This window comes from Megalops cyprinoides, chromosome 12 (genome assembly GCF_013368585.1).
Source record: "Megalops cyprinoides isolate fMegCyp1 chromosome 12, fMegCyp1.pri, whole genome shotgun sequence".
Classification (NCBI taxonomy): domain Eukaryota; kingdom Metazoa; phylum Chordata; class Actinopteri; order Elopiformes; family Megalopidae; genus Megalops; species Megalops cyprinoides.
In genome coordinates, this window is record NC_050594.1 from 26,749,992 (window position 1) to 26,775,553 (window position 25,562).

General features: G+C 44.4%; 1 protein-coding gene across 1 annotated transcript in view; it reads left to right on the forward strand.

Moving 5' to 3' along the window:
* The window catches only part of syne2b (spectrin repeat containing, nuclear envelope 2b), a 118,700-nt gene that overhangs the window by 19,809 nt on the left and 73,329 nt on the right, over positions 1-25,562 (forward strand). Inside the window, exons 24-53 of the mRNA XM_036542304.1 lie at positions 477-611; positions 3,023-3,216; positions 3,641-3,728; positions 4,119-4,219; positions 4,503-4,623; positions 4,863-5,014; positions 5,515-5,665; positions 5,832-6,439; positions 6,839-6,982; positions 7,076-7,226; positions 7,897-8,055; positions 8,581-8,748; positions 9,348-9,449; positions 9,550-9,753; positions 10,447-10,654; positions 10,912-11,024; positions 11,120-11,322; positions 11,424-11,531; positions 12,183-12,477; positions 13,065-13,409; positions 14,871-15,215; positions 17,327-17,505; positions 17,691-18,006; positions 18,294-18,458; positions 18,673-19,020; positions 19,425-19,552; positions 19,712-19,853; positions 20,680-20,853; positions 21,205-21,327; positions 21,875-23,713. Coding sequence (XP_036398197.1) covers positions 477-611; positions 3,023-3,216; positions 3,641-3,728; positions 4,119-4,219; positions 4,503-4,623; positions 4,863-5,014; positions 5,515-5,665; positions 5,832-6,439; positions 6,839-6,982; positions 7,076-7,226; positions 7,897-8,055; positions 8,581-8,748; positions 9,348-9,449; positions 9,550-9,753; positions 10,447-10,654; positions 10,912-11,024; positions 11,120-11,322; positions 11,424-11,531; positions 12,183-12,477; positions 13,065-13,409; positions 14,871-15,215; positions 17,327-17,505; positions 17,691-18,006; positions 18,294-18,458; positions 18,673-19,020; positions 19,425-19,552; positions 19,712-19,853; positions 20,680-20,853; positions 21,205-21,327; positions 21,875-23,713 — 7,509 coding nt within the window. The remainder of the gene's footprint in view (positions 1-476; positions 612-3,022; positions 3,217-3,640; positions 3,729-4,118; positions 4,220-4,502; positions 4,624-4,862; positions 5,015-5,514; positions 5,666-5,831; positions 6,440-6,838; positions 6,983-7,075; positions 7,227-7,896; positions 8,056-8,580; positions 8,749-9,347; positions 9,450-9,549; positions 9,754-10,446; positions 10,655-10,911; positions 11,025-11,119; positions 11,323-11,423; positions 11,532-12,182; positions 12,478-13,064; positions 13,410-14,870; positions 15,216-17,326; positions 17,506-17,690; positions 18,007-18,293; positions 18,459-18,672; positions 19,021-19,424; positions 19,553-19,711; positions 19,854-20,679; positions 20,854-21,204; positions 21,328-21,874; positions 23,714-25,562) is intronic.

Here is a 25,562-nt window from a genome sequence, read left to right on the forward strand (position 1 = left end):
CGCCTTTAGTCAACTTGCAGAAATGTAACTCATGATCATTCTAATGATAACATCAGTTAAACTGAACAGATTAGAGAACATTTTTGGAGAACAAAGTGAACCTTGTTCAACATTTTCCTCTCTTCCTACACCTACACCCTTTGCAATGTGCAGTGGTTTGATTTTATTTTCTGTCTGCTAGCATAAAAAAAACGCTGTTTTATCCATGAAATGAACTTCACACAGACATTTGAGATGGAAAAGAATCCATTTTAGCAGAGTTTTCATAACATTTATTACGTGAAAATGATGTGAAAATCGACAGTGTCTCAAAATCTCTTACGTTTAAACAATAATCCCCTTAGAGCGCCTATTAAGCAGTGGCAGCTTCACAGCAGGAACTGCCTAATCAATATGATAAGTTACTGGAATGAAAAAATGGAGCAACTTGTTATTTCAGGTAACTCTGACCCTTAACTCTGTCTCCTTTCTCCCAGGAGACCCTGAAGGCACTGGACCCTGAGCTCCTGGAGGAGTTCCTGCGAGCAGCAGAGGGCATGGAGGCCTTCTGCACAGTGGCTCAGCTCAGAGACCTGGAGTTTTTCACTGAATCAGTGAGGACACAGTGGGAGGTAGGACGACCCCTGCATCCTTAGTGAAATTGCATCTGTGGTAATGACTAAAGGTCAGCGTTGGAGAAAATTAAGTGCAAAGTGCAAAAAAAACAAAGCGCATGAAAGTAAATTAAAACCTCCTTTTTGGTATTGTTAGTGTGCATGTGTGTATGTGTGTGTGTATGTGTGTGTGTGTGTGTGTTTTTGTTTGTACAGTTGTAAGTGTTTACATTTTCTTGCTATGCTCTGAATACTGACCAAGCTCATCAGTTCAGTTGTCTCTTGCAGAAAGTAAGTCTTTTGTTGTTTGAAGTTAAGCTTAACTATTTTTTTAACTATTGCTGTTTGTCCTCTCCCATGAGACCCTGAAGCCATTAAAAGTCTGTTATAATTTAACATACCATATTCAAACTATTTTAAAAATGTTTAAAACAGGCATATTGTAGATAAGATGAACTCATTGAATTCTTAATGTGATTGCTGAAGCTTTGTTGCCAATACTTGGCAAAAATAAATTAAATAGAATATCAGTTTTAAAAAAAATGAACCACCCATCCATGTTCCAGTAAAACCTTAACACACATCCTTACTTAACCTGTAGCTCTACAAACTTGTTCATTTTGTCACCTAGGCTGTGCGTTTAGAGATAGGAGCCTTTTTGAAGCACTTAAGATTTGAGATTGAACGGAGAAAGTTTCACGCAACTGCTTTGCAATGTGAGATGCACATTAACAAAGAAAGATCCGGCACAGACTCTAAGCTGGTTCACAAGCACCAGGTACTGAAACTTCTCATACTAACTTCACTGCATGGAAGGGTACATGGGTGCATGGAATAATGGTGTCAAATCTGCATGCATTGTGCATTCAGATCAAAGCATGAACACTCTAAGGTATTATTGGATTTAATGTACTAAAATGCCCAATCTCCTTGAATCTTGTTTACTGAGTTAAATAAATGATGTGTAATGTCCCATTTGCAAAATATCATCTTTTAAAGGCGTGTGTAAAATGCATACATTGAGTCTGGGCCTAAATCTATGACAGTTATGATAAGAGAGTAGTGGTGACTGTGGCTTTGGTAAACCTGAAGTCTGGTCCATTAATTTCATATAAGTACCAATATCACTGGCTGGATATAACTTGCATTAAATATGTATTTATTTAAAGGTGAGTCAGTGAAAAGCGGCAATGAACATCCAGATGGTTAGGACTCATGCATTCGTAGTTTATGTCTCTCTTGCATTTCTATATTCAGTTCTTCTTTAAATATATCAAGCTGCACAGATAGAGATCTGGCTGACTTGCCTTTTTACTACTGTTGGCAGTTGCCAGACATGCTCTATAAATCATAAGAGGGCCTCTGAAGAGTCATTATCATAGCTAAAGCCCTGAGATTCAGCACCAAAAACTACAGCCCTTATGTGTCTGAACAGGATTATGAACATAGGAAGCACTAGGGAGTGGAGGCAGAACAGGAATTCTGGCAACTGTATCTCTCAGTATGCCCTAAGGGAAATATGGATAGTGCAAACCACAAACCAGAAACTATTCACTTTTTTCATGTCATTAAGACTTTCAATTGAGAAGGTTTAAATATGAGAATTAATAAGCTATATCATTGAAAGAGAATATCAAAAGTATAACATGATTGCTACATGCATCAACCGTGTATTTTGCAGTTATTTCTGTCTCAATGAATGGATATGGGTTATGCACTTCCCCATGTCAGCCTCTTCTCAGAATAGCCTTTAATTTAAAGTCAGATTTTGGCATTGCAAGATTATAACTGAGAAAGGTCTAGGAGCTGGAATCTGTGAGTTAGTAATACAAATTCTTATCTTCTAATTGTCTTTTTTCTAAGAGCAGTGATTATTGAAGTAGTACATTAGGGTCACCATTGGCTCTGTTGGTCCGATTGTCAGGGTATTTTTTTTTTGCACTTTTGTGAAGGAAAATGATAGCATTTGTGCAGCTAATGTCTGTGTTACAACAGACTCAGTTTCAGTTGTGGAATGCCATCCCTGTCTATTCTGACAGCAAATAGAGACGCTTATCGGGGATAGTCTCAAGTTTATTCATTAAATAAAAAGTACCTTAATATATAATTTCTTTTGTAATTTTTTCATAACGTTCAAAAAATTCAGATGAATTAACTGATTACACAAAACCTTTTCCAAAGAAAGTCGTTCTCATCAGAAGAGAATTTCCCAACAGTTACATATTTGAAATCAGCCAGTTAAATGCAGATGTGTCAGATTCTGTTTTTCTACTCTCCTTTCTGTTCCTTTCATTGTAACTGCACAGTGGTACAATGGGCACTGGTTGGTGTTAGGCTGGATGAATTCTCTTGTAAACGCTAATAGGTGGAGGGGCTTTTGGGAGCTGGGGTCTGTGTTATTGATGGCCACTCTTCCTGTGCCCCCCCAGGCGTGCTTCTCTACGGAGGGCAGCCTGGCCCAGGCGGGGCAACAGCTGGAGGCGCTGAAGGAGCTGTGTGACACGCTGAGCCCCGAGGACGCACACCGCCTGGCCAAGGCGCAGCTGCAGGAGTGCGAGAGGAGGCTGGCGGCCATACAGCGGCAGTTCAGCGGTGACAGGGACACGCCACCTCCTGACGCTGGGTAAGTGAGAGCGAAACAGAGCCATTCCAATAATTTACAATTTACATTTAGGTATATGATGCATGTTATTCATTTGAACTCTTTGTGTCTTTTGCATTTGTTCTTTAAATGTATTCAGTTAATATTTATTTAACTTTGACATCAGATCATGTTGTATTAAATTATCATGAGATAGGGATGAAAGATACTCACACAAGATATATTAATAAGCTACTTGTAATGCAGTGGAGCCCTTGCATATTTCACAGCATGATATGCAGACTCTGTCTAGAGAAAAACAGAAATATTTCTACGGCTGTTTTGTAGATCAGGCTTTAATGATGCGGGAATTAAGAGGCTTTTACCCTCACTTAAGCACATGGTAAGTGGCGTGCTTCCCTTTTCATTAGCACACCTTATTATATTCAGTTGTTGTTTTTTTCAGGCACCCTGTAGAAGTGGCTGCGTACAGGACTGAGCAGAGAGAGTCTGTAGTACTGCTTGCCTCTCCACATGAGAGAGTCAGCCCTCAGGTACTGTGCTGCTCTGTGCTGGGAGGCTGCATGAGAGTATGTCTCTAATTCTGCTACTTGTTATATAAAAAAGAAGCTGTCCCGAATAAACAGGACATCTTTTCTAATACATGTAAGAAATAGCTTTTAATGATCTTAGCCAAAGAATCTGTATCAACACGGACATTTCAGTACTTAAGTTGTTTATGACATGGTGTAATGGCTCTATGTTAATAACATTAAACTTAAACTAAAGTAGTTTTAAAGGCTCTGACATTTCAGTGACATAAGTTTGATTTGACCTCTTGAAATATTCCGCAGTGAATTCCACAATGCGTCCCTAAGGCTTTATAATTGAATAAAAATCTGTGTTTGAAGTGTTTTTTCCTGGATGGAATATGTGTGCTTTAGGTTTCTCAGGTGATTATTGGGGCAGACACTGTAGAGGTGAAGCAGGTGGCTGAGAAGATTCACATTGAAGATGAGGCTGCTAGACAGGCGGCATTGGAAAGGTAGTGTCTAACATGCCTATATCTTTCTGTCTATCAATGTGAATGTTTTACTTCAGTGCTCAAAAAGCCAGGGAAGATTTCTACTTGTGCCCCAGATGATTTTCTACTTCCACACCCCCCGCCCCCCGTAAAGCTGAAGGCAGAGTTAGTACTGTCAAGAATCCTGTTTAGAGAGGTTTAAGACATTAGCACTGCCACAATACAGCGAGAATGTGAGGAGAGGCATGAGCCTACAGATGATTCTGACTCTGCTGATGTCTAAGGATGTGTTTTTATCCCTCAGATACTGCCACTCAAGAAGCGCCTTCATGGCCCAGCTGGCCAAGAACAATGAGAATCTTAAATCATTTCCCTCAGGAGCTGTTTCCTCTACCGTTCTGCATACCCAAATGCAGGACCTGCAGGTCTGTCCCTTCCCAGAATCCCCCTTGTACCCAAATCCATGTCCTTTAATTCCAGGTGACAACCTATTTAATTATTTGGGTAGGCTGAATGACTTCCATCACTTTGAAATGTACTGCTGGGAAGAAGTCTCTGGTTCTAATGTTGTTATAATTCTGATTAGAAAACAATCACATAATCAGTGTAAAAGTGAGTGTGACAGATCCAGGCTGTATTTTGCATGCACATTTTGCTTTCCCAGGCTCTGGAGGAGGAGACAGAGATGCTGCTGTACAAGTTTGCTTTACAATGTTCCCAGCGCTCCCAGTTTAAGGGAGAAGAACGCAGCATGGAGCAGGACAAGACTGAGCTGATGCAGCAGTGGCAAGATCAGCAGCACCGTTTACAGGGGAGGTACTGAACAGTGCTGCACAGAGCACTTCAAACTGCAAACCAGACAACGAGGGGTCCTTAAATACATCTACACATCATTATGCCTGCTGTACACACAAAATAAAAAGAATATCACATTACATTACTGGCATTTAGCAGACACTCTTATCCAGAGCCGCTTACATCAGTTACAATTTTTACAGTGTTATCCATTTGTACAGCTGGATATTTACTGAGGCAATTCTGGGTACCTTGCTCAAGGGTGCAAGTGCTCCGGCAGGGAATTGACCCAGCAGCCTTTTGGTTACAAGTCCTGCTCCTTACCACTATGCTACACTGTCGCCCCATGTATATCTCCAGGCTCCTGAGTTGTTGTACACCATGAAAAATTAATTACTAATTCATATTACTGAACCTAATTGACACTACTTCTCACACATGCATGGCATTGGTCTCAGTGATGAAATCATGTTCTGTACATGTAGTGTTCTGAGTGACATATTGTCTGTATTGTTTGCCAGGATGAAATCTCTCCGAACAGCTGTAGGGATAATCGACCCTGTGGAGAAACAGATCTCTCATATCTCCGAACACCTGGAAAACTTCATCAAGAAACCCAAGGATGTCACTGCTTTCTCTCTGACCGACACCAACTGTCTTCAAGACATTAAGGTCCTTTAAGAGAACATTAGGGATATGCAGTTGAATATCATATAAAATCCAGGAAATGTGTAATGGAGATGATATTTTATAATCTGGCATAGTTTTTTATGTTCAGTTTACAATGCTGGCAGGCTGCAGCCTTTTACTCATGCTGAAACTCTTCCGCTCTGAATAGAATCTGGACAAGGACATCCAGCGTGAGATGGACCGGCTGTCGGGACTGGACCATGAGGAGGGCCAGATGCTGAGAGAGCTTGACCCAGAGGACCGGGGGCCTGTCAGCCACATGGTGCTGGGCTGCAGGCACAGTGTGGACCTGCTGAGGCAGCAGGTGAAGAAGAGCGAAGCGGCCACCCGGGCCCTGGACCGGTTCCTCATGTCCCTGCGCACCGTGGAGCAGGATATCTCCGGCACACGGGCCGCGCCCTGCGAGGACGCCGAGGCGGTGCGGGACTGCCGCTCCAGGCTGGCCCTGATCCGACCGAGCCTGCTCAGCATGCGGGACAAGGCCCCGCAGCTGGACCTGCTGCTGGAGGGGGCGGGGCTGTCCGTCAGCCAGGGCGGCGCGCCGGCCTCCTGCCTGGACATGGTGTCGGTGCTGGTGCGGAGGCTGGAGGGCGCGGACGCCGGCCTGGCCAGGCAGCAGCAGAGCCTGCAGCGGGAGAAGGAGGCGCGCTCCCTGGGCCTGCGGAGGAGGACCCTGCTGGGGGCCCTGCGAGAGCTGCAGGGGGCCGCCGAGCGCCAGGGCCTGAAGGAGCCCACGCTGCCCGCTGTGCAGCACAGGTGTGTGAGCAAGCAGAGCAGCCAGTCAGACTCTCCATTCACATCTGCACAGAGCACCCTGTTAATTAGATATAATGATATATGAGTCAGCTGCAACACTGGGAATTAATTATTCCTGCACTAATTCTGTTTAAATTATGTTTTATAGTATATTAAGTATACTGTGGTTTGATTAAATCCAGGGATTAGTTTAGGGAGTAATTTCATGTGCAATTCCATTTCATGTCCCCTAATGCTTCTCAGGGGAGCTTTGTTGAATGTGAACACAAGTAGACAGCCAGCATTCTTTCAAATGATTTATTTCATTTTAGTTTTAGTTTTATTTGATAGTTTGTGGCTATAGTCTCAGCTGAAGCGTGTCTGCGCGTGTCTCCTCTGACTCTCTCGTGTTGACGCCAGGCTGCGCGCGCTGGCGGACGTGGAGAGCGGCCTGGTCGCCCTCCGCTATGAGCTGCAGAGCCTGCGGGACACTGGGCAGGAGGGAGACGCCGCTGCCGAGCTGCAGCAGCAGTGGGAGGACACCCAGAGAGCCGTGACCGAGGGGTGAGAGAAGGGGGGGACCCAGAACGGGAGAGCGGGCGCTCACTGCAGCGGGGGCAGTGTGAATGACCGGAGTCTCTGCGGTTCTGTCTGCAGGCAGGAGCAGAGCCGTGCGCTTATGGAGCTGCTGAAGAAGTTCCAGAACTGCCGCAGCCGCCTGGGCGGCACACTGCAGAGGGCGGAGCAGACCATCAGCGAGCAGGCCTCCTACATGGGGAAGGACAACCTGCAAAGGCTTATAGCTACGGTATTCTCAACCATTCATGTGTACAATACATACATATATATGCATACGTATATATACTATATATACATCCAACTTCCCTTGGAGTGTTGTATTCCATAGATTTGGGCATCTTTTGATTTATGCCTTGAATTGAGTATTGTTTCCACCACTAGATGGCAGTCACTACCTTCTGTTGCTTCTGCAAAGTGTGAGCAGTTTCAGAAGTTGCTTGTTACTGTCTTTCAGTCTATTGCTAATCTTTGTCTACCTGAAGTACAAATGTTTATTTAAGATTTCAATTTAATATGATCACTTTATGGATATTTTAGTACTCTGGCAAAGCGTTGAAAGATCGAACTGGAATAAATTAGTGCTTGGATAAAAAGGACTTATCATGTCCTACATTTCCTGCCTGGTTTTTGGCAGCACTGCGATATTTTCAGGGGACGATTTTTTGGTATGAATAAGACAGGATTTCTGATTAAACGATTGCCTCCGGTGCTTGAGTATAATTTTGTCCTTTCTGTGCCCCCCAGAGCACTTGGCTTGGGTGCCTGAGGGAACTGTAACAATAACAGCAGCATGTTTTGGGGCTGGAGTTCTCTGAAAACCCAAGGTGAAGTTCGGAGAAACTGAGGATTGCGTGTGTGTGTGTGTGTGTGTGTGTGTGCGCGTGTGTCCTCTTGTCTAGGTCCGGGGCATAAAAGAAGACTTGGGCGGCCTTGGCGAGGGGGTGGAAGAGATCAGGGGTGTGTGCAGGCAGCTGCAGTCCCTGCTGAAGAAGATCCCGGAGTGCGCGGACGCGCCGTTCGAGAGCGAGGCCGACGCCCTGGTGGACCGCTGGCTGGACGTGAGCCCCTCGCCTTTTTGCTTCTCGTTACGACCGGTCTGGCTCCTGGCAGCTCTTACTGTAGCAGCTCCCCAGCTGCTTGCCATTATCCCGAGAGAGTGGAGCGCTGAGTCTGTCTGTGACAGTGAGTGATCAGGGACAGCTGATAATGGTGTCCTTACATGGTGCTCAGTGTATTACTGGCAGATGCTTCCACTGCTCACATTCTAGGGACTCAGCAATAACAGTAATTTCATTTTAACCATTTTCTTACACAGCATCATTTTCTTCCCCAGCTTTTGAAACCACCCGATTGAGAGCGAGAGTGTACATCATAGCATTGCTCTGACATTTTTTCCAATATGTAGGGATTGCTCTAAAGAGATAATGTCCTCTCAATCTGTGTGACATTTTCTAGCACTTTTAGCACTTCATAAAGCCAAGTTACTTTGGTCCAGTTTCAAGCTCTCTGTGATACAGCAAGCAGCATAATCACATGACTGCTTGAGTCAGAGTTCTGATCTGGTCGTGTTTCGTGGGGTTCAGGTGTCAGAGAAGACAGACTCCCACATGGACAACCTGCGGGTGGGGCTAGAGATGTGGGACAAGCTGCAGATGCTGGGGGGTGAGGTGGACAGCTGGATGGGCAGCAAGATGTCCATGTTTGCAGAGAGACACCCCTTCCAGTGTGAGGAAGAGATCATAGCCCTGCAGGTAACAGACTCATTCCCTTGCAAGCAGTTTCCTGTTCACTTTGAAAAAGCTTTAAGTGGGAAATTTAATGCATGTTCTCATTAAGAAATCACAAACATAACCAAATGAATCACCACACTGGTTCATTGGACGCATCACTCTTCAGTCTTCAAGTATGTAGGACTACAATTTTTGTATTGTATGACACTAGATGACACACACAGTAACTACAAATATTTGTGTCCACTACTTGCATTCAAGTGGTTTTTACTGAACCATCTAACAGTCCCAGGGCCATATTGAAATATTGACACTTTGTTTGAATAAATACATTTTTCAAACCAGACCACTCTTTTTGCTTATTAACTTTTTGCAAGCTATTATTAACATGCCTCAATCATTTAATGATTAATTTTATTATATTTTCATTTGTACTGCACTGTACATTTCTGTACATTACTTTCAAGTTTTGCATACATTTTGCCACATCAGTTGCAGTCAAAATTACTGTATGCCTCAGAATCAGTAGAAACGGAAAAAGAGCTAGCTTTCTGTGAATGGAAATGCGGTCCATTCATCTCGCTTTGTATAGTTTCACCTGTCCCGTATTGTGTTCTCAGGATGAGATTCAAACTCAGGAGGAAAATATAGAGCGCTTCCATCGGAAGTCCGCTGAGATCCAACAGCTCCTGCAAAGCAAAGAGTCTCCGCTGGAGCTGCAGGTGGGTGATTTGCTGATGCACCCTGTGGTGATGCAGAGTAAGGAAGGCTCTTTCTTCTCAGTAGTGTGTGTGTGTGTTCTCACCTTGCCTGTGCCCCCAGGTGATGGAAACCCAGCTGAGGAAGAAGATGGAGCAGGTGAAGGAGCTCTTCTCCGACAGCAGCGACGTGTTCCAGGAGCTGATGGCAGTGAGGCAGCACATCACCGAGAGGATGAATGAGTGTCAGTCCTCCCTGCAGTCCATTCAGTCCTCTCTGAGCGCGCTCAGTGCATCCGAAAACCCTCAGCTACCCACACAGATCCAGGTACTCTCTCCCCCTGTCTGAGCTCCCGCAGCCACTCACTGCTTGGCCCAAATATTTGGATAATCGTGCCCTAATCTGCAAATAGCATAGAAATTTGTTATCTGTAACCCTGTCTGAGTTTCATTTGTGTGAATGTCAGTAGCTTCCTTGCTGAATGTCAAATGTCTTCATTTTTCTTCAAGCCCTTTCATTTCCAATTCAAGCTTGAAGTAGTTTACCACCATCTGTTAAGTTATAATTATGCTACAGTGGGCCATTGGGAGAACTGTCACCTTTGAAGCCAATTAAATAGTGAAGTATTTTGGTTATTTCGCATGAAAATTTAATAAGCGGATTGTCAATAAACTTTTCATATGTGGGTGCATCATTCATGGAGAGCCAGTCTAAAACTTCCTGCTCTGTATGTTTCCACCATGTATCTTTAGTCTGACACCTATAGCCTCATTTAATGGGGTATCTAGAACTGAATGATATACATTTATATACATCTATACGTCCAAGCCCACCTTTATTACTGACAGTATGCATTTTATTGTGAATAAATTGATGTTTTGTCAGACTGAAAACAGGAATGAATAAGGTCTTGCTGATGGGCAGAGTTATTGCAGAAATAATAAGTTTCCACCCTGCATGCCTGTGTACTTGGTGACTCCATGAGTGTGCTCAGAGAGCCTGCATGCATTCCCTGCACAGGAACTGTCTGCGCAGCTGCAGTCAGAGGCAGAGCAGGCCGACTGCCTGCTCAAAGAGGTCAGCCTCATGGCCAGCGTGGCCAGCCCCAGGGCCCTGCAGGCGCTGACAGCGCAAGGAGTCCGGCTGAAGGAGAGCATCCGCAGCACCAATGAGATGATCGATCAGAGGAAGGAGCAGGCGGAGAGAGGCTTCCTCAGGGTGATCAAAGGTAGGCAGGCACTGGTGCTGCTACAGGTAACAGGCTCCAGCAACTGTCTTTGTGGTAGTTAGCGTAGGTAACTGTACTGCATTCCATTGTTACCAAATGCCTTTTATGCAAGTCTTTTTGGTGCATAAATAGGGGCTGGTTATGCAGTTCAGTAGCAGTAAAGCTATGATGCCGTGATAGAAAGTGTGCATAACTGCTTAAGGTTAAAGCTTTCTGTTAGTAGGGATCAGCCTTTTCTCTATCCCTGCCTGCTCCAGATGAGTGCCAAGCATTTGCGGACTGGTTCCAGGACCTGCAGCTCTTGGTGAACGAGTGTTTTGAGAACCCAGAGAAGAGGCAGGATGTGGAAGCATCAGTGCAGAAACTGACTGTGAGTCACACAGACATTCGCACCACCAGTGTGCTCTCAGATAGACCGAGCGTTGAAACAGGAGTGTTGATGTGTTGCCCGTCTCTCTGCACCAGGGTTTCCTGGAGTACAAGGAGGGGGAGAGGAGGCTGGGGCGGCTGAAGGAGCGCATGGCGAGGGCAGAGGAGCAGCTCTCCTCAGAGCAGCTGGCGCCGCTTAACGTCTGGCTGCAGGAGCAGGAGGAGGAGCTGACCACCTTCAGGACACACTGCCAGGAGAGACACAGCCACCTGGAGGCCTGCCTCCGCACATTCAACAGGTACTCCACCAGGAAACCACCAGGGTGAGATAGGAGTTTAAACACAGCCTCTGACTTCATGTCCGAATACATTTACTCGTGTCTCTATTTGTGTGATTCAGTCTCCAGGATGAATACAGCCACGTCAATGCATGGCTGCAGGCCAGAGAGCACAAGTCCGTGCAAGGGGAGGAGCTCAGTCGTTTACACGAGGAGGTTCTTAAAGAAAGGTAATCTACAGAACCTGGGCATTCTGTGTCAAATTAAATAAAAATTGGGTCATCAAAAACAGGTATTGGGCACAATTCCAATCCATGCGCAGGCAGTCTCTGCTTTTTCAACACAATGCATTCCTGGAAATCCTGTTTAAAATTTGATTGTTATGAATTGAATCCTGTTTCCTATTTGACTTAATGTTTTAATGAGGATTACCATCTTGAGGTTTTTTTTTTTTTTTATGAAAAAGACTAGATGCATGTGGGATGAATTCAAATATTCATAAGTTGTTAGTGCAGTATCTCTTGAGTATTGACAGGACATGGAACTCAAGATCAAAACTAAAATCAGTATTCAGACAAGTGTTTGTTTGCAGGACAAGGGAGACCGGCTCCTTCATGGGCTCACTGAATGACAACAATGAACTTTACTTTGCTACTTCTGCTGGCTCTGTGTCTTGCTCACATTCTCAATTTTATCATAATTAGGATCATGTATTATAAGTCTCTTAAAGGAGGATGGTTGCAAACCTGATCATTGCGAATACAGGGCTTTCTGCATTGTCTACAAAAAGCCAAACTGCTGTATGTTGTTCTTGTTTTAGCATTGTTGATGATCATCATGATGAGAATGATAACACAGAGGTGGTCTTGCCTGTGCCACAGGGAGCGTGTGGAGGGCCTTAGTGTCCTGGTGGCGGCGGTGCGGAGGCAGGGCCTGAGGGGTGACAGCCTGGTGAGAGAGAGCGGTGACCTGCTGGAGCGGTACCGCAGCCTGCAGGACCGTCTCAGCAGACAGGCGGAGGCTCAGACCGCCCTCGCCAAGAAGGTGCAGGCGTTCGAGGCCCAGGCAGAGAGCGTCAGGGCCTGGGTGAAGGACCTGCAGCAACGGGTGCACTCCCTGGGCAGAGCCACCAAAGGCAGCCATGCTGAGATTGAGGACAGGCTACAGCAAGTGAAGGTGAGGGCCTCAGCCTGTGGCATGCTGTAACCTTTTGCTTTCCTGAATATGGAGTTTCTGCTTCTTTTGCGTCTGAGAAGCTTTTAAATAAGCATATAAGTATAATAGATCAGTACTGAGAAATAGAACTGGAATGGTTCTAATGGTGTCTTTTTGCCTCTTACTTTTTAATGCTGTCTCTGCTCTGTGTTTTTTGCAATAATTAGGGATTGCTTGTCCCATCCATTCTGTGTGAGAGAAGTAATGGGGGAAATTTTGATTACTGATAATGGTTATGTTTTTTCGCTCCTCTGACATAAATGTAAATGGGATAGTGTTTTATCCACTTTCTTTTCACATAATATTTTTGGATGCAGCAATTAAACCTCTCAGCCCAAATATGTGTTCATGCGAAAGCTGGTGCTTACTCCCTCCATTTCTGTGGTGACTCAGTGGTACAAGTTATGCTTGCCCAATGCATATTTCGGTGTCCTGCCTGACCCTAGCCTCGTGTTGTCATTTCCTGCAGAAGTGCTTTTCATCACCATCATCAGTGTCATCTCCTTCTCTATTTACGTCTTCTCTCCTGTTCCTGTCTGTCCCCTCAGGCTCTTCTGAACGCCAGGTGTGAAGGAGACTCCAAGCTGCAGGAGCTGAGGCGGAGCGGGCAGAGTGTGTCCCAGCAGCGGGGTCTGGAGGAGAGCAGGAGGAGGGAGGTCCTGCAGGCAGTGAAAGATGCGGAGGAGCAGTGGAATGAGGTCATGAAGGCTGCAGAGGAGCTGTGCAGCCAGGCTGTGGCCCAGAGTGCTCTGGCCCAGGAGGAACAGGTGTTTGAGGCCCAGGCAGAAAGCACCAGGGCCTGGATCAGAGACCTGCAGCAGCAGCTAGACTCTCTGGGCAAAGGCACTGAAGGCAGCCAAGCTGAGCTTGAGGAGAGAGTCTACAGAGTTAAGGTGAGGGATCCAGTCTGTGGTATGCAGCACTATTCTTTCTTAGAGATGTAATACAACATTTTATCACTTCTGTATATCTGTGAATCTTATATCTGTTTCTAAATATAATTCCTAATGAAGAGTGGAACAGAGATTATTACTTTTATTTAGGAAATAGAATGCTTTAGCACCCATTCTGCATGAGGAGAGAATTGAAAAGGTTTATGTATCATAAATAGGTTATCCTGTTTATCTTTTCCTGTGCATACTGTTTTGGATGCAGCAATCTCTCAGCCCAAGTTTAGTAAATTGATGAGTTGATGAAGTTTTTGTGCAAATAAACAACACAATTGTCACAGGCACGTTTTATAAAAACAGAAATTGCTTTAGTTATATCTTAACAGAGAACAACAGGCAACAAAATCAGTTCTTTTTAAAACACAGTGATAAAAGTGATAAGTGGAAATGAAAAAAGTGATAAAAGTGGAAAGTTCAAACCATGTTGCTTCACGGAAAAAGAGACCTTACAAGAAGACCTTACTGTTATACTTCAGTATTGTGTAAGATTTTCTCTGGAGATTATGAAAATCAGCAAAAAACACCCCTGAAGAAGTTATGGAAGTCTCTCTCCCCGCCCCTAATTCAGACAAAATCTGCCCTACCTTTTTGTAAATTGAATATGTTTAAGTGGTGTATAATTAAATCTAAGTTTTAGCAAGTGCATACAATATTTATATCATTTAATAGGTTGCCAGTTAAGGGAAGCTATGACAGGTGATGTACGTATACAGCAATCTTTATTTTAATTAAAATGTATCTGCAGTAGTCCAATCAAACTGAACATGAAAAAATACTGTTCAGACTGCCCAAAATGGAGGGAGTACAGTAATTAAGCCTTAAAGAAATGAAGGCATCTGTCCTTAAAACTTTCACAAAAACAGTGTCAATGTTATGACCTGAGCTGAAGTCTAATTGGATTTTTCACAAATATCAACATAACACAAATATACAAGTTATTCTTGTACCACCACTTTCTCTGGGATATTTAAAAGAAAGAACATAAAAAATGAGTCTGCAAAACATGAGGTTTTCGGATCCAGATTTGGCTTTGTAAAAGCAGGGGCTTTAGATTGAATTTTCAGGAGTTAGGCACATTATTCTTGGAAAATGAGGCATCGCAAACTATGAGTATGTTGAAATGGGTAGCAATTTGGATTTGGATTGTTATTTATTTGCATAGCAGAGGCCCTTGTCCTGAACAATTTACACAGCTCACAATTTTTACATCCATAATCCATTTGTGTGGCTTGAAATTCACTGAAACAATTTAGGTTAAGCACCTTGCTCTAGGGAACAGTAACATCTGATAATGCTATGTCCTTAATCACTTCATCACAGTGCTAACTCAGCTGAACAGAGCTGGATCCAACAGAGCTGTTAACATATATTAACTTTTCCGTCTGTCTTTCTCTCCCTGCTCAGGCTCTTCTGAACGCCAGGTGTGAAGGAGACTCCAAGTTGCAGGAGCTGAGGCGGAGCGGGCAGAGTGTGTCCCAGCAGCGGGGTCTGGAGGAGAGCAGGAGGAGGGAGGTCCTGCAGGCAGTGAAAGATGCGGAGGAGCAGTGGAATGAGGTCATGAAGGCTGCAGAGGAGCTGTGCAGCCAGGCTGTGGCCCAGAGTGCTCTGGCCCGGGAGGAACAGGTGTTTGAGGCCCAGGCAGAAAGCACCAGGGCCTGGATCAGAGACCTGCAGCAGCAGCTAGACTCTCTGGGCAAAGGCACTGAAGGCAGCCAAGCTGAGCTTGAGGAGAGACTTCAAAAATTCCAGGTCAGTTTTCGTGTATGTGCTGGCCGGCACAGTTAAACTAGTATTTTTACACTTGGCATTTTGTCAATGGTTTGAAAATCTGCACCATGTTTTTTTTAATCTTTTAAAGGTACTTAACAGTTTTAGTGTTTTTGAACCCCTTCTCATGTGTGCAATATTGTGCAAACTCCATGACCCTGCACATTCTCCAGATTCTCCAGACCTTTGTACTGTACTATTTGATATTAATGTTGAGGATTTAAAGCCTCCATCAGCTGTGTAAAAGGATAATTCTGCTGCACGCCAAGAATGAATGAATATACTTTCTAAACAAATCCCTCATTCCATTAGACCCTGTGAGAATACAAATGACTAAAAATCCTGAATGTCTTTCGTTCGTTCTCCCTTAAAATTGTTCTGACCATAGTGACAGCCTACAAATTACACTTGATTTGAAAAATTTCTTACTATAAAAGACAGTTATTTTTGTTGTCAGAAGCAGTATTCAGTTAAAATCTGACAACTGGATTATTCACTGGATTTATTCAATAGGTGACTATTGAGTTGAAAGTTGCAATTTTAGCCTTTATCTGATTTGGATTGTCATAGTTACATGATGCAGTATTTGTCTATAGCTACTGGTTATAGGTAGGGAAATTCTTGAATCTGATGTGATTGAGAATGGTCCTTCCACTGTCTTAGATATAGGCTGGTGGTGCCTCATTTATCAACATGTGCACAGAAGAACTGTTATCTAATTAGTTTCTTCACACTTGATGTCAAACGTGTGTACATCTTATTTATTAATCACACATACTAAACATACTGTACACCCGCAATAAAGTAATATACCTCAAAAGTCCCAGTCATCGTAAATTCTCTGATACATGCACACATGTTTAATTTTGCATAAAAATATCCCCAACTTTCCCAAGTATGGTAATACTATATGCCTTTAAGAGTAAGGCACAAGTTGTTGATCTGGTTTGTATGATATTGGCCTCACAACAGCATTAAAAGAAAATTCATGCTCTGTGACTGAGGTACATATATTAATATCAGAGCCTGGATTCCAAATACAAATTTTGGGGTTTCTGCAGCATGCCAACCCAAAGTAAAAATTCTGCTTGGCAGTAAACTTCCAATCCTGTGAATGCAACATCTCTTGTGGCATGGCAACTGAACTTAGTCATTTGTGCAGTTTTAGCCTGAATGAACGTCACTCTGGAGGCACTTGTAATTTGTTAGTATGCACCAGTGCAAGGCTGTGTGCCATTGTGTTGTGTTTCATTTGCTTAAGGAGCTAAATTTCTATTGTAGACATGTGATTAATATTGTTGATTTCATGGTGTACAGAAAGATGTGATATGTTTTCAAGTAAAGTGCAGTTGTATCTGCGACATTTCACAGCTGCCCTATAATGTTATGCCATCTGAGGATGGCAGCCTCATTCAGAAATTGTATAGGCAGTTCCATCGGCAGTGGGTAGGCTCCCCTCCTATCCTCTGGCTGCATAGGGATCACGCATTTCTGGGCCATGTTGTAAAAGGAGGCAGCTTTGTATTACTTAAAGAGGTGGTATTTGGTACGGATAGCAGCAAATATAGAGATTTTTTCCTGTTGATCATTAGAGACACATTAGCAATTCTGTGTTCCCTGAAATGGACAGTAAAGCTGACTTCAAAGATTCTTACCAAGCTGAATGCCTCATCACACAACTCTTCAGAAGGGCTGGAACAGCTATTTTCACATACTTTGTCATCTTGTTGTCTCTTGTCATATTTCTAGGAAATTGTTTTTAATAGTTAGCACCCTGATGCCTTTACTGATGATCAGCAGCTGACATATTTCGCTCTGCCTCAGCAGACTAGTACATGCTTCTTTGCTATTTTTAAATAATTTTACTTTTGTAGCTGCACATGCAGTTTTCTGGCTTTAACATGCATGTCGATATCCAAAAGGATTAGAAATAACATATTATGCATAAAAAAAGAGCCTATACAAGATTTAGTGTAAAAATTCTGCATATGCAGAACTGATAAATGAGGCTCCTGGTCCCAGTATTTGGAGCAGCCAGCAGTGCCCTCTCTCTTTGTTTATGTTGTTTCTCCTGTTCCTGTCTGTCCCCTCAGGCTCTTCTGAACGCCAGGTGTGAAGGAGACTCCAAGTTGCAGGAGCTGAGGCGGAGCGGGCAGAGTGTGTCCCAGCAGCGGGGTCTGGAGGAGAGCAGGAGGAACGAGGTCCTGCAGGCAGTGAAAGATGCAGAGGAGCAGTGGAATGCGGTCATGAAGGCTGCAGAGGAGCTGTGCAGGTAAGGTTGTAGGAGAGCCGTCATTTGCCTGTACTGAGGCATCAGCATTTCTGTCGGAAATGCTTATTTGTGACATCACTTGGAGAGGTCTTTCTTTCAGAGCTACCTACATTCTGACTTGAATGGCTTAATTGTGCCCGCTGTAACAGTGCGTAACAGTTTATAACACTCCTCTGTGGTTGCAGGAATTTGCAGGGTGTCGTGGAGCGCTTGATGTCCTGCCTGTACCAGAAACAGCAGGCCCAAGCCAGAGTGGAGCAGCTCCAGCGCCAGACAGCAGAGCTCCCCCGGCAGTTCCCCTGGCCTGGGCTGGGTGACAGGCGCCAGGCCATGGAGCATGCGCGCAGCCTGCTGGACCGGAGCAGGGCCCTCACCCCGGCCCTCTCCGCCCTCCGTGCCCAGGGGATGGAGCTGTTCCAGCTGACACACGACCCCAGCTGGACTGACCCTTCCTGGGCTGCCCTGGAGGAATGTTCCCCCTGTCTTCTGAAAGACCTCACGGTGAGCCGGCTCCCGTGCTCGGCACTTTACATGCTTTTCTCATTCTTTGCTCAGTTGTGACCAGGTTTTGATCACTGATATTCACAACAGCGGACGTGATGAAGCAAAATGATCAACTGAAATAAGCATCATGATTATATGATTATGTTTACCCTGTGGAAAATCTAGATTCATTTATTTAAAAGCTGTCTGTAAATTCAGCTTTTCTATCACAAGTTTAGCTTGTTTGAGTGGTTGTAGGGTGGGCTCTGCTGCTTTTCAGCCTCTGATATATGACTCCTTTCCAGGAGTGCTGTCGGAGCCTGGAGGATGGCATCCAGACCGAGCGGCTCTGTGCTCAGCTGCTGGAGCAGCACAGTGCTGCACAGGACTGGCTGCAGGAGCAAGTGCGAGGAATAGGACCCCTGCCCAACGACAGACATGGCCTTCAGAGCACCATCAACACTCTAAAGGTGACTCACATTGGCCTCACTGGCCGAATGGGCCCCACTCACATGCACACAAATATGCAAACATATGCAAATGCATGCAACTGATGGCCTACATTTTCAGTAATACTGCTGTATATCATGACAGTCATAAATGTTTACTGACTCACTGAGAGCAGGGGGGATTTGAGTGCTGTTTGCAGATAGTAACTTTATTGATCTGGCGTTTTCCCTGTAGGCCCTGCTGCAGACTGCAGACAGGGAGGAGCGGGAGATGAGGGAGCTGGAGTCTGTGAAAGACTCCCTGCTGGGCCAGTGCATCCCGAGTGGCCAGGCTGCCCTGGCGGAAGAGGTCAGCCGTTTGCACGAGCGGAGGGCCTGCTCTGAGAAGGAGGTCCGGGACAGGCTGCGAGACTGTGAGGCCCGCCTGCGGGAGCTGGATGCTGAGCTGGACAGAAGGGCCCAGCGACTGCGAGAGGAGGCCGGAGGCCTGCAGGCGGAGCTGTGCAAGCTGGGCCAGGGCTTGGGCTACGGCCAGCAGCATGCCAGCATCAGCCAGCTCCAGGAGCACTGGCACGACCTTAAGGTACCCTTCCTGATGACACATTGTGTGCAGCAGATTGATCATCATCTCTCCCCTGTAATATGACTGCATATGTAAGCTCTGGTGAACCACACCAACTTTTGCCTCCTGCTCATATGATATCTTAGTGGCAATGCAAAATCATAGTGGAGATTGCATTAATGAATAATACATTTAGTGGTTCGACTAACCCCATTCTGTCCTTTTATGATTTATGTAGTGATAATGTATGTGTATTTAAGGTGTATTTACTGTATATGTTGTGATGAATACTGAAAATGAAGGGGGAAGCAACTTTTGGATGTAAAGTTTCTGTGATTTACAACATTAATACTCGGTTGCCTGCCTCACCATTTGAAATTGGCTGAAAACCACTGTCTCCCCTGTATCTTTGCTGTGTCGCACAGAGCTGTGAGAGGCATTTGGAAAAGCTGGGGGTCAAAGTTCAGTCACTGCAGCAGGCTGCAGAATCTGAGGAAACGCTTCCTGGGGATGTGATTGCCATCGTGGCCACAGTGGCACAGGAGCACAGCAGGTACCCTCTGTCAAACCATCACACACAACCTTCCTGCTTCAGGAAACTCACCAATTTCACAATATTTTGACATTACTCATTTTTATTGTTTTTTTGATACTCATTTCTCTTTTTGACAATGCCAATTTCTAATTTCTTTGTTTGGTGGATTGTCTTCAGGCTGAGGTCCCAGCTGTCAGAGAGGCTGGATGGCTGTGCAGAGAGCACAGCACAGTGTTTGAGGGAGTCTCTTGAGGCCGTGCAGCAGTGGAATGAGTCCGTCCGCACACAGGGGTTCACAGACTCTTCCCACACCATCCAGGTAACATGGTGCACATTCAGATCAGTGCACTGCCTGGAGCTAAGAGGCCACGTTCAGATAGGCCTACTTAGATGAAATGATTGAGTTATCAAGAATGGTTTGTGAAGCAGATTATTTGCAAAGTGGAAAGATGGTTGCTATGGCATTCTCAGGTAGCGCATTGAGGGAATTAGCAGGGTAGTGCGGATGGGGATCGGCAATTGGAACCCTTGATTTGTCTGAATAAAGTAACTTCCAGTCGTGATTGCAGAACCATTATCAAACCTCATCCTTTTAAAGGTCAGGTGGTAGGCTTCTGTTATTTATTTCAATCTGAAATTTTAACCTTTTCAAGGGTTTCAGAATGGGTATTGTGTCTGTTTCAGTCATGTTGTATCATGAATTCTGTTGCCTTTCTGAAGTAAAATGAAGCAAATTAGACACCTTCAAAATGCAATTCAATGGAATGAATGAAGTTAAGTGGAAGTATTCACTGAAGTGTAGTGTTAGTAAAATACTGCAGGTGCTTTTTAATGACTATTAGCGAGTTTTTATTTAACATAAGATTAGATAGATAGATAGATGGACTTTAATTAAAACTTTCATATGTGAGAAGAACTCCATAACAGTTAGGGTGTATCACAAAAGAACAGACTGCTGTGTTTGTTAGCTCTGTGTAACACAAACCAATTACAGAACAGACAGTTCTTTAATGTACCGCCCTCATTGATTTAAACTGCAGCCCTCATTGATTTAAACTGCAAATACTGAACTCAGCCATCTCAGCAGGGTGTATCATCTTTTACAAATCCTGAAAGATGTAATGTGTAAACCCTGTGTGCCTCAGGCTGCTCTGGAAGAGGGGGAGCAGCTGAGGCGTGTCCTGCAGGAGGCGCTGTCTGACCGTCAGTTCCTGAAGGACAGTGTGGGGCTGGGTGAGGTGGACAGGCTGGAGAGGGAGAGCTCTGATGCCCTAAGGGAAAGCGCCACACATACAGCCACACTGACACAGAGTCTTCAGGTGAGCCACTGTCCAGGCACAAGCCACTGGCTGACTGTTCTGGTTAATCAGGGGCTTTAGGTCAGTTCAATCAGTGCATGGTGGCAGAAGCTACAGCTGTGTAGGCATTTTTTGTTGTTGATTGCATGTCCCCTTTTCCTTTATTCTTTAAAAAACTGCAAAATTTTGTATAATGTTTGCCATAAATACCTAAACACCTGAAATTTTTTTTTTGGAGGCTAGCCCCTATAGCTTTCACCAGTGCACTTTGACTGAGTCAACTTAGTGAACAGGAACAGTTTTTTATACTCAGTGCAGTAGTAGTTTGTTGTCTTCCATGAAATCTCTTCAAATTACCATTTTTTCTCCCAGAATGTGGCGGAGAAGAAGAAACAGGAAGTGCTTGAACATGCATCTGCAGGGACCATACCAGTCGCAGAGCAGCAGATCCAAATGAGCCAAGTGGAAACACAGGTGCAGAAACACACACACAAGGTACAGTACAACTTGATAACAGGTGTGCATCCACACCATCTGCTCGATTCCACTTTGAATCGTTACTTGTTAATGTCATACTTCAGTCAGATATGTGGCATTGCATAGTTACAGTAGATAACATATTACTGTTAAGTCAGTGTTATCGTCTGGGGACACCATTTATGTAGGCATCATAAAATATCAGTGAACAATCATAGTGGAGCATTTTGGTTTTTTTATAAGTCAAAAACACTAAAATAAAGGTTTGTATTGTTTCATAAGGAACATAACCAGGGGTTGTTGTTTAGCGTTTGTCCGGTAAACTATGCAGTTTTACTATGCGAGAGCCTGAAAGCACATCAATTCAGCCCTCTCTGTTTGTATCATTGTGTCATTATTTGTGATGCCAAATGGCAGGGCAAAAGGAGTTGCTGATCTGCCAAGGATGGGTGGGGCTTCTTCTACACTCAGATCCACATGGTTTTCTGCTTCTCTTATTCCATGTATCAGAATGACATTCATGGAACACTGATTAAGTCTATTTCTGTTTAATTTGTGGTTGTAGATTTGCCCTCCAAGTGAAGAGGTGGATGGGTCAGGTGTGCAAGCTGGAATCAACCTTCATGAGGCTGAGAAACGCCTACCAATGCAACAACCTCTTTCATCATGGTCTGCTGAGACAAAGATTGTGGACAGAGTCCCTTATGTTAACAAGGTGGAACTTGAGCATCAGCATGCTACAGCACAGTCGAGTGAACTCCCCTGCACAGAGACTGTGGACAAAACCAAACCAGACATCTGGGGCAAGCACACTACAATAGCAGGAGTTGATGCTGACATGAGCAGGCCTCAAAGCACTGAGATGCAACAAACAGGTGCTGACACCCAGCACACTGGAATGTGGCCCACTGACAAAGTGGCTACTATCATACTAAACACTGAGATAGAGCAGATTCAGATACACAAGACTGATATTCCCCGTGTTGATCTGCCACACCATGAAATTGACAGAAAGCACAGTGATACTGTCCCTTCAGTGAGACATGCTGGGGAGTTAAAGGATGGCAAGACCTTAGAGACTGAGACTGAACAAATTGATGGAGGCCAGTGGCAAAGTGATACCCAGAAAGTTAAGAAAGCTGCTGCAATTCATCCAAAGGATGATTTCTCAAACATTTTTCCTCAATCTAGTGAGACTCAGCAAAAGGACAGGCCTGAGGGGTTTAACACATCCACTTCTGTCAAAAATAGTCTTGATGCTAAGATGGAGCTTGCTAAGGTTCCGGATACTTTTACTGACAGAGAAGATCATGTGAGCGTGCCTTCTTCACAGTCAAACAAAGTGGCTGTGGTCATTCTGGACACTAATATTCTGCATATTCAGACACTGGAGACACCACAGTCTAAAAGTAGTGACACCCTACGCATTGTGTCCTCTGGAACACAAGGGTTTGATACCACACTGACTCCACTAACTGAAGCAGAGGACACAAAGTCAAGACCATCCGATATTACAGGACACACTGACTCATGGTCTGGAGATACTTCAAAACACACACTCAGCCTGCCTATCAATACTGCACTGCACATTGTAACAGAAGGGACTATAGCAGAGTCCAGTGAAAGCAAACAGCCCACAGAGGAATTGGGCGATATTCTTCAGCTGAAAGAAATGCCAGGCATGGAGACGCTGCAGAAGGAGACACCACTCCCTGAGCAGATCCACATTGAGGCAGGGCCAGTGCTTGACAAGACAATTCAGCCTCAGACTTCTCAAACTGAGCCCACTGAACCGCTGAGAGATGGAATCATAGAGTCCAGGCTATATCAGAGCTCATACCCCATAGAGGAAATCCAGCGCAGATACATTATACTGGATGTGCCTGAAGAACCCGAGGCAGAGAAAGTGGTTTCTGAGAAACCTGGGGTTCTGCACGAGGAAACCCAGGACGATGTGGTCCAACCCAGTGGACAGCCGACAGAATACTCAGAACCCATGCAACAGGAGGAAGAGCAGAAGTCAAGGATGATGTACACTGATACAGCATACCTAGATCAAGAACATCCTGCTACCCCCGAGACCCTCGGCCAGCCCTCTGAAACTCCTCGGAAGACAATCACCGAGCCCGGGGAGGGTGTGATTACGGAGGACACTGTACATCGCAATACCGAGAGAGGGGACAGTGTGCCGGAGCAAACTGGGGCAGAGCAAGCTCAGGTTGAGCATGCTGAAATACCCAAGGCTCTGCATCCAGACACCAGGGAGGCAGTAGCACAAGAGAGGAGAGATGGAAGAGGAAAAGAAGACAGTGAAAGGAGGGCAGCCTCAGACATCTCAGACACAGCAGCCGGGATCACGGAGGACAGAGAGATCAGCAACCTAGAGAGCATCAACCTACAGCAGGTAACGTGACACTGGCTCCTTTATTTCAGCAGTGCCTGTCTTTCACAGTGAACAATGTGTCTGTCTTTTCCCTACACAGAGAAGAGGTGGGCGCATAATGAAAAGGGTAAATTTCCATTAACAAAAGTCCAACATGGATTGATGATACATTTTTGTATCCACGAATTTAGTTTTGTGTTTGACACCCATTGACCATTTCAGTGCCTAAATGGTCATGTCAGTGAGCAAAGTTACAAGAGCTGCTGTTTCTGAGGTTGTAAGCAATATGTGTAAACAATACTCTCAAATCAAAAAAGGTGAGACAAGAATCATGTCCTCAAGAGAAACTATATTTTGAGGTCCAAACTGTTTTGGAAAGAACTTGTTTTAGCCTCTACGTACATTCTTGCAATTGCATTTTGAATGGGAAGCGAAATGATCAGTTTCCATGAAAACAGGTTACATTTGAATTTGGAGCTTGCACAGATTGTCAGTATACTGCAGGGGTTTCTGCTCAGAAAATGGTTCTTTCAGATGAAAACAAGGCTTTCTGGGGAATGGCTTGATTGGGCATTAGTCTGAGAAGCACAACAAAATTAGCTGAACCTGGACAGAGTACAGAGCCTCAGGCTTTTTCAGTGACTATTGTAAGCATTATTTCTAAGCGGATTCTGTGAAATTTCATTTACTGTCTGTTCCAGCTGAGCTCCATTTAGTGAATAATAAAATGAGCTGAGTTGATGCACTAAAAAATAGTTTTAATGACAAACCTCCTTCTTATGGCAAAGAAGAACTGGGTACTCGTGAAATATTTCCAAATTTTGGAGGCCTGGGTCACTATTGCCTCTTTTCTTGACCATATAGTATTATTTTATTTAAATATTGAAATAAATAATAGGAAAACACTGTGGATTCAGAACTGTTATCTTTTCCTATGCGATCTGACCTGGCTGTTTTTCCAGAATCCACATTTTTTTGTTTAAATACTCAAAGCTTGATACAGCATGCAGTGATCAGTAGTACAGGGTGAACCACTCCAGTATCCCAAAGGCAGTTTCCCAGTTTTGCTGCCTACTTTGCATTCTCTGCACTGAATACGTACTGAACCTTTGTTTTAATGATTATCATCAATACCTATGTAAGGAAAGGGGAGTGATCATTCATTATTTCATTACTTTAAACTTAGAAAATAAGGTATTCTTTCCTCCCTTACAAATATTCCTTATAGCAGAAACTTGTCATCACTTTAACCCTTTGAGGGTTTCTTCGTCTCATCTAATATTTCCAGTGAGAATGAATACAGTGTGTGAAACCTGATAAGAAGTTGAATTGAGTTGAAAAATGTGCTTCTGTTGTTACCACAGAAACTGTTCAGAAAAAAATGAGTTAAAAAGTAGTTATGCCAAGCCATGCCTTCAGGGCACAGCAGATACTGATGGATCCCGCAGCTAATAGAAACTGGTTAAACGAGATGGGTCAATCACATATGTATCTTGTTTCATCCTCTGCTGCCCATTGTTCTCGAGCAGAATTCATTTTCAGGTATACACATGCACTCTCTGCCAGGACTGCAGGCGATGTAAGACTGAAAGAGACTCAGAGCTTTTTACAAAGCAAGATCCTCCAACCCCTGAATCTGCTGGAATTTCCCCCTGGTGGGCAGCCAATGGAAAGCAGCAGCGCTTGATAGTGTTGTGGCACAGTGATACACAGACTCTACACTGTTCTGGCTGTTACACCAGCAGTTATTCAAGTGCTCATCCACCGAGGCAGAATGTGAGATGCTTTTAAAACCATCATCATCTTCTCTGACGTGATCACTTGGAAAGGTCAACTGATGAGCACCAATTCTAAATGTGTCCAGGTGTAT